General features: G+C 31.8%; 1 protein-coding gene and 1 long non-coding RNA gene across 3 annotated transcripts; one reads left to right on the top strand and one right to left on the bottom strand.

The window, feature by feature from the left end:
- Window positions 1–3,638: 3,638 nt before the first annotated feature.
- Window positions 3,639–5,609, bottom strand: LOC106323998. Its single transcript, XR_001266686.1, has 5 exons — window positions 4,913–5,609; window positions 4,735–4,821; window positions 4,288–4,652; window positions 4,046–4,179; window positions 3,639–3,791 (listed from the first exon to the last, which is right to left on the bottom strand). It is a non-coding gene; the product is annotated as an uncharacterized LOC106323998 (long non-coding RNA).
- A 705-nt stretch (window positions 5,610–6,314) lies between these two features.
- LOC106323986 lies at window positions 6,315–7,344 on the top strand. 2 transcript variants are annotated; one of them, XR_001266685.1, is made up of 2 exons: window positions 6,315–6,617; window positions 6,960–7,344. XR_001266685.1 is itself a non-coding variant. In XM_013762021.1 (2 exons), exons 1-2 carry the CDS (start codon window positions 6,393–6,395, stop codon window positions 7,105–7,107), a joined length of 387 nt encoding a protein of 128 aa, XP_013617475.1. In that variant the 5' UTR covers window positions 6,315–6,392; the 3' UTR covers window positions 7,108–7,332. The 2 variants fall into 2 exon arrangements, 1 of the variants encoding a protein (XP_013617475.1); XM_013762021.1 differs by having other exon boundaries at window positions 6,946–7,332.
- The last annotated feature ends 561 nt before the right edge of the window (window positions 7,345–7,905 follow it).

Genomic DNA, 7,905 nt, shown 5'->3' with positions numbered 1-7,905 from the left:
TAATGAAAATGAGCAGTCCATCAGTTGTATCCGCCCTCAACCCTCAGTAGATGCTACACTAGGAGGTTTACCCAGAAGAAACCATCCTTGAAAGACATCAGTTTATACACTTGATCAAAATCTTAAACCTATTTTCTATAGTAAATTTTGAAATCCTTCAAAAACCTTCCTTTAAAAACATCAATCTATATATATATAAAGGAGAATGTTCTCTCTTCTCCTTGCGCTACATCTTCCCGGAAGGGCAAATCGTGACACGTCAGCATGTTCAACCTCGGCCATTCAACGTATTTGCAAGCAGTGGTTCTTTATGGACCGTGTACTTTAAAGGCCCAATTCGACAATTTATCTCCACCGCTACTGGATTGCATCGACTGTGGAATCTTTTTGAGACCAAATTTGTCTCCTCGTTTACCCTAACAAACACTAACTTACGAAATAGCGGCGACTCATCAATCCTCCTTTGTAACTTAAGTGTATGAATGGAGACAACGTTTTTGTAAATGCGGACAGTGTTATAGTGGACCCTACAATGTGTTACAAATCAATAGCATTAGGGGGTGATTGGTAGTGTCCGTAGACATCTTTTAAAGCAATCATGCTTTTATTTCAGAAGCTGTAGACAAACTTTTAATTTTTACAGCCATTTTTAAAATCAATCATGCTTTTATTTTTAAAATTGAATCCAAAGCAAAAACATTAAAAAGAAAATATGTTAACTTTAAAAATCGCTTTCTCTAGAGCTTTTATTTAGTGTTCTGAAAAATTTCTACAGTAAAATAAATTAAACCCAAAGCTAAAAATTTAAAACCTAAATCTTAGAGCAAAAATAGAAAGCTACAGGTTCAACCAATCAAACCCTTAGTAAAAGCGTATTTCAGTTACGTTTTTTTTTTTTTTTTTAAACACTTGCCAATTTTTCAAAAAGACGTATTTAGTAACCAAGCAAAAATGAGTCGCAATACTACACGACTGCGGGACGTTTTGTGTAAGATTAGCACTTGCCAATTTTTTTTTTGTTTGGTCTACTTTCACTAAATAACGCACTTCGTTATTTCTTTATTATTATTTTAATACATACTAAAGCATACTGTTGGGAAAATTGTGAATATTCACATTCTAGCAAAACAATTATTAGTGTGCAGTTGAATGTCAAATACAACGAAAAATATTTTAACAAAATAAACAATAGATTGTTTTTAAAAATTAAATTTAAGCTATGTATTTAATATGTTTACCTACTAATCATAGTATTATTTTAATTAAATTAAGAGCACAACTCATTTCAGTAAACTGACTTTATACTAATCATGTCATTTTTAAAATAGATGTGCGTGTTCCATAATTACTTGTTACTACCATTTAATGTAAAATTTTCAGTTTTTAAAAAATAGATATATGTTAATTTAATTGATTATGTAATTGTACACATTTTTATAACTTTTGAATATGATATGAAATGCTTAAATACCCAAATAATTTTATATTTCTAATTAAAATAAAAATATTAAAATTATTTTTTAATTTGTATTTTTATTTCAAAAGAATTTTAGTAGTTAAATTTATATTAACAAGGACCGGCCCGGGCTACGCCCGAGATTTTTGATTAAATTTAAATTTTGATTATATATTTAGTATGTTTATTTTATTTATAAATATTATAATATATTGTGAAAATATAAGTAGCTAAACAATTATAAAATTATTTTAAATTACTCATTAATTTTGTTTTGTGTATTTTAAACAATTAGGATTGTCTGGCATTACGCGCCAAGTTTATATAATATATATATTTTTTTAATCGTTTTGATACAATAATTTAACTGTTATGTTTGATATAGATTTCAATGGGGAAAATGTTATCTCATTTATATACATAAATATTAAATAGTTACATATAAGAGAATAAATACACAATAGTTTTGTTTGATATTATAGTTTAGATACACATTATAATATAATTAGAATAAGGAAATATATTTATATTATTGAATAAAAATCTTTGAAGAAAATAAATAATTTCAAATAAAATAAAAAATATTGTAGATTTGAATAAAAACTAAATATACTTTTCTAGTTTTGAATAATGCACTGGCTTAAAATATTTATCAAAAGTATGTAGATATAATTTATTTCACTTTCTACATCAATGATCCTGAAATCATTGTAAAGAAAGTGAATTTTAACTTATGCATAAATTAATTAACCATTTATAAAATAATTGGTCCTGAAATCATTTTAAAGAAAGTGAATTTTAACTTATGCATTAATTAATTAACCATTTATATAATAATATTTTATAACCTTTTGTCTGAATATATATTACTTTATGAAAAATTATCATAATAGATATTATGTTCATTTGACCACAAAAGAGATATTATGTTCTTACATTTGAAAGGAGTTAGTTATACATTGATAATGGATAGTCACGTCTCATCAACTCACAATGATCTTAATCAAAAAGTGAACTTGTTTTCGTACACTGAATCTTTAATAAAGGAAAACCAAGTGGATATTATTAATCAAAATAAATAACATACGTAAGGGATCTAATATATTTCAATATCATCAAAACGGATGCCTTAGAAGTTAAACCGATAAAAATATGTAGCATATTTTACTGATTCAATTTGGGAAACTTAGTTTCCACAAAACATGCATAAGTGATCATATATTCGAATATCAACAAATGGGACACTCCTTGAATTAAGACAAAGAATGTGAAGCATACTTTGCTTAATTCATTTAATTTTTTTCACAAATGCTCTTATTTCAATCTTATAGACATAGTTTTCACAAAGACTACTACTTTCAAACTCTACTCGATGAATCCTTACCCATGATTGGAATCAATGGTGTAATAATTGTCAATTATTTTTTGAATTACTGTATAATTCATTTAGTAATTTATGATTATGGTATTTTGAACGTCTTCGGGTCGCGGAGACTGATGAATTAATAGCTATTCATATACCTGTCATTATTATTGCTTTTAATTTTTTACAGTTTTAGTTATATGAAAATTAAAATTAAGTCGACGTAGTTTAAAAATCATTTTATAAAATATAAAATTGAAATCAATTTTTTTTTTGTGAGGTTGTTTGTATATGTACATGGTGTACATAAACATTAATTTTTTTTTATAAATTTAATAGTTGCCTTCAATTGCATTCATCTATCATCATCTTAAACTTTGATTCATTAGGTGCAACTGCAACGCCTTTTTCTAGCTCTTTTAGCAGTACTATATTCTTGTAACTTTATACAAACAGTGCTTCAAATACAGTATAGTGTGACACGATAATAACATGAAGAAGTTCACACTCAATATCTGTAAAGGTTAGTTTTCTAGCTTTGATCAACCAAGCAGCAATGACCAGTAAGTACAAAGATTAAACCGTTTTAATCAAGGAAAATAAAAATTAACGAAAGTCAAATTTGTTCAGCATCAAAAGTGGAAAAAGAAATATATGTGCATCTGTAATTAGCTATACTTTGTCTTCTTGTTGATAAACCTTATCAGAGTTTGACGAAGCTTTTTATAACCACAGATTGATATATTTTACCAGTTCAGTGAGAACACTTATAGATTGATTCTCAATTGTAGATTGATGCATTTCCCCAGTTTGTTTTTCTGCAGCTCCTTTTGTCTATTTTCGCCCTCTCCAATTTTTTTTCTCAGCTTCTTAATCTCATCGCTTGACCATTTCAGAACTTCATATGCTCTCTTCCGCTTTTCAAGTATTCCGCTCCATCTTCTTTGCCGTTTCTTTCAGCTATGTCTCAAGCTGGACAACAGTAAAAGAAAAACAAAAAAAAAAACTAAATATGAACTAACAAACATGGCTTTTAGCTCATGAACAATGTTTAAGGAACGCCGCAAAGAGTAAGGGATGCCTAAAAACCCATTACATGACATAAACAGCACAATGTAATCTACTGATTCTTTAAATGTACTGACAAATAAAGCACAGCCACATACCATGGGACCTTCAGGGAGAGCAGAAATTAACAATGAAGTCAATTTTATGACAGAAATTACCATATCTGTGATGCGGTTAAGCTGACTCTCATACGATATCTTTGTTTGCTTCTTGAGCTCAGAAATCTCACTCATTGAAGAACCCTTGAGCAATCCAACCTCCTTTTCGGGTCATGTAGCTTGATAGCCTCTTCCTGAGATCACAAATTATAAGAAGCATTCTCTGCATCAAAACAGATAAATAAATAAACCGAGAAAAATATTTCACCCCTTGATACAAAGAATTGATGACAAAATCATACCCATTGCTGAAATACGCTATTGCCAATGTAAGCTCCAACTCGATGGCTTTGTACGCATCTGCAACATCTTCTACTCATGGAAAGCGACAAAAGATCAGATGTCAGATCCAAGAATCGAACAGAGGTTCAGATGAAACCCGCCAGATTACAACGTTTGAGGACACCGTTATAAAACATGGAGTAAAGATGCATGTATAGTCCTTTTCTAAGGAACACAACAGTTCAACTTTTATACTTATCATATGAGTGGTCATAAGAGGATGGGACGACCAATAACTTAAATCAATGAATCATTTGGAGAAGGTTAAGGCGAAACTCAAGCACAGCGCTCTCCTCTTTTACATCCGGTACATCTTCAATGGAAACTGCAGGAATCTGATAGTTAATTTTGATTTTCCTCTTACTACTTTTTAAAAAATGGGTGAACTTGGCTAAAGAATTAATCACCTTCTTCTTCTTCATCCATATTGTGAGATTTAACAGTCTGATCATTTATCTCCATGACCTCATCAATGATTTTTTTTTCTTCAGATCCTTCAATAAACAAATCAAAGTAAGTATCAATGAAATCTTAAAAATCTCATAATCCCGCATGAACAAAAAAGAAGAAGAAGAAGGTGATTACGGAGTGTATGGAGCCAATTGAAGAGTAGTTTCTTGTTGTCATCATGAACGTATGCAGAGGGTTGATGTTGGGTTCCTTGTTGATTTGACTTAATTATGATTCTGGCTTCTGTTTTGTATCTCGACTAACAAAAGAGTATTTGTGTGATGACCTTATAACAAAACTGTGTCCCTTGTGCTTTAGAAGACGGTGAAGATAAATTGAACAGAAGGTCGTGGGATTGTCTGAATGACCTCATCATGGGCGATTGAAAATAATGTGCCACCGAATCGTAGTCGCCGCAGAAGAAGAGAGTCGAGATCGTTTTCTTCACCGTCTCAGGGAACAGAAGCGGTGGACTTCCCGTTTGGTTTCGCAGTTGCGGAGGAGGCGACGGTCTTCTTGTTGGTCTTGTGGTCGCTGGAGATTGAAGCGTTTCTTTTGGGTTCCATCGGGATGATTGTCTGAGAGAAGCTTTTCAATATTAATCTAGACATAAGCTAAGGAAATAGATCTATTAATAGACAAACGGAGAGAAATGTGAAAAGGATCCATTGAATGAGTTCAAGCAAGGTCTGATTAGAGTAGTTAGTGGTGAAAGTATGAGATGAAACGGATTTGGAGAGAAGAGTAATCGAAGATGTGGAAGACGAAATGTGAAAGAAGAACGGCGTAATCATCAAAGAGAGAAGAGAGAATGAATCGACGCAAGGACAAGAAGCCCAAAACAAAATAAGAAAAGTTAAAATAGAAACCCAATACAAAACATGAACATGAAGCCCAAATCAATATTATACAAAGATGACATGGATGATTGTCGCAATATTAGTGGCTGATTTTCTGATCCTAGGTGGCATAGCTCATGAGGCTTGTTATTCTCCTTTTAATAGTGTTAGATTTAATGTAAAATTGTCGGTTTTTAAAAAATATATATATGTTAATTTAATTGATTATGTAATTGTACACATTTTTATAACTTTTGAATATGATATGAAATGCTTAAATACCCAAATAATTTTATATTTCTAATTAAAATAAAAATATTAAAATTATTTTTTAATTTGTATTTTTATTTCAAAAGAATTTTAGTAGTTAAATATATATTAACAAGAACATATATATTATAATTTTTATTTCTAATTAATTTTAATATTTAAAATTATATTAAAAAGAATATTATTTTGAAATTTTCACTTAGCAGAAAAAAAAATCTATAATCGTATTAATATATTAATTTTTTTTATATCAAAACCGCACTATTTTTTTAACAAAATCGCACTACTTTTTTTAACTAAATTCGCACTCATCCCGGAAACCGCAGGAACCGAAGTTAGACCGTACCACACTCTAATTCCGCACCGCTTATGTTATCAAAACCTTGATTACTATTCAGATCCTTAGTTTTACATTTACGATCCAAGACCCTCCTTCCATTACTTAACATTAAATTTTCCAACTCTTGCTCTTTCCGACTTTCTCTAATTTGATTCTATAAATAATCATGTCTACATCAAGAATTTCATCACTCAAACAGCCTCCTTGCTATTTTTCACTCACAATCACAGTAAGCAGCAATGATAACTTATCAGCTCTTGCTTCAGAGTTGAACCCGGCCACTGTTCTCAGGCTGCCAATCGTCTTCTTTGTTTATAGGAGACGAGTACCGTCAAATGGCGGTGAGTTGATGGGCCTCGAGAGCCTCGAGATGCTCATAACTGATCAAAAGGTAGGTGCTGTTATTATCTTCTCCACTTTTTTTACAACTGTCACCGTCGCATCTAGCTGGTGGTTGACCTGCAATCTATATATACGAATATCTCTTTTCTTAGGTCCTTTCTTAGTCTTCACCCTAGAAAAGAAACAATCGTTTTGAGGTTATAAATTCTTCATTCTTAATAAATGTTTCTGATTATACAATTGAAGAATAATAGTAAGGAAACATATACATGTTCTGTAGAGATAGTGCAAGCACCTGGATAATTCATTGGAAATCTCTTATCTTCTCTTAGATCTGCAAGAATACACATTGGACTTCTTATACTTATCAATGTTAGATTCCTCATGTCAGTGACAGCTCGAGGACAACATTCACCAACAAAAGCCAGTCCAGGAGAAATGTATACAGCGGGAAAAGTGTTGCTGGTGTAGGAGATAAGAATAAAAGTTTTGCCCACAGCTCTATCACCGACATTGACGCACTTTATAATATGTCGTAGATGTTGTTGTTGTTGATGCTGATGCTGCAGACACAGAAGCTGAAATTTATTTGAGATATGAGAATAGGACTCTCTGATTTAGCTTCTCTTTCTCTTTTTGTGCACTTGGTTAAGTGTAGTTTGGTGGATGTACTTACCGTGTCAGCTTGGATAAATGGACTTGCACGTGTATGAAGTTTAAGATTTGTGGTATTCCTTGTGAGCATGCCTATGGAATCATTTTCATAAGAAGCTTAAGGCTGGGAACTTCGTATAAGTGGTTCATAATAGCTATGTGGAGAAGAAACTATGTAGATGGCCTTATTCGGGTGAGAGGTGCTCGGTTTTGGCTTGAAACGAGTGCTCCGGACGTCCATATTCAATCTGATTGATATGCTCAAATTAACCTTCAAGCTACTCTCACAAATAAGAGGTTCATTGTAGTACTTGAAGATCGTATCCACAGAGACTCGATATCTCACACAATAGACTTAGCTTCAGACAATGCTAGTCAAATAATATATAAAGTAATAAATAATAAAGCAGTAAATCAGGAGTTTGTTTGTGATAGAAGGATGGTTGCTAGACTTAGGATTTCATTCAAGTTATAAGAACTCAATCTATAGATGCTAAGGGTTGATCCTAGAACTCGATTCCAATAAGCAAGTAATACAGCTCTCGCATGCAATTACTAATCAGATGACTAAGTCCTATGTTCCAGCTCTCGCATGTGAACAAGAATCGAGTGTCGATCGATAGTATTGACTAGTAATCGATCGATACAATTGTCTGAGTGTCGATCAACACTTCCTTAGACAA

This window comes from Brassica oleracea, chromosome C1, assembly GCF_000695525.1.
Source record: "Brassica oleracea var. oleracea cultivar TO1000 chromosome C1, BOL, whole genome shotgun sequence".
In the NCBI taxonomy this organism is placed as follows: domain Eukaryota; kingdom Viridiplantae; phylum Streptophyta; class Magnoliopsida; order Brassicales; family Brassicaceae; genus Brassica; species Brassica oleracea.
Note: the sequence above shows the minus strand (reverse complement) of the source record. Positions and strands in the feature narration are given on the sequence as shown.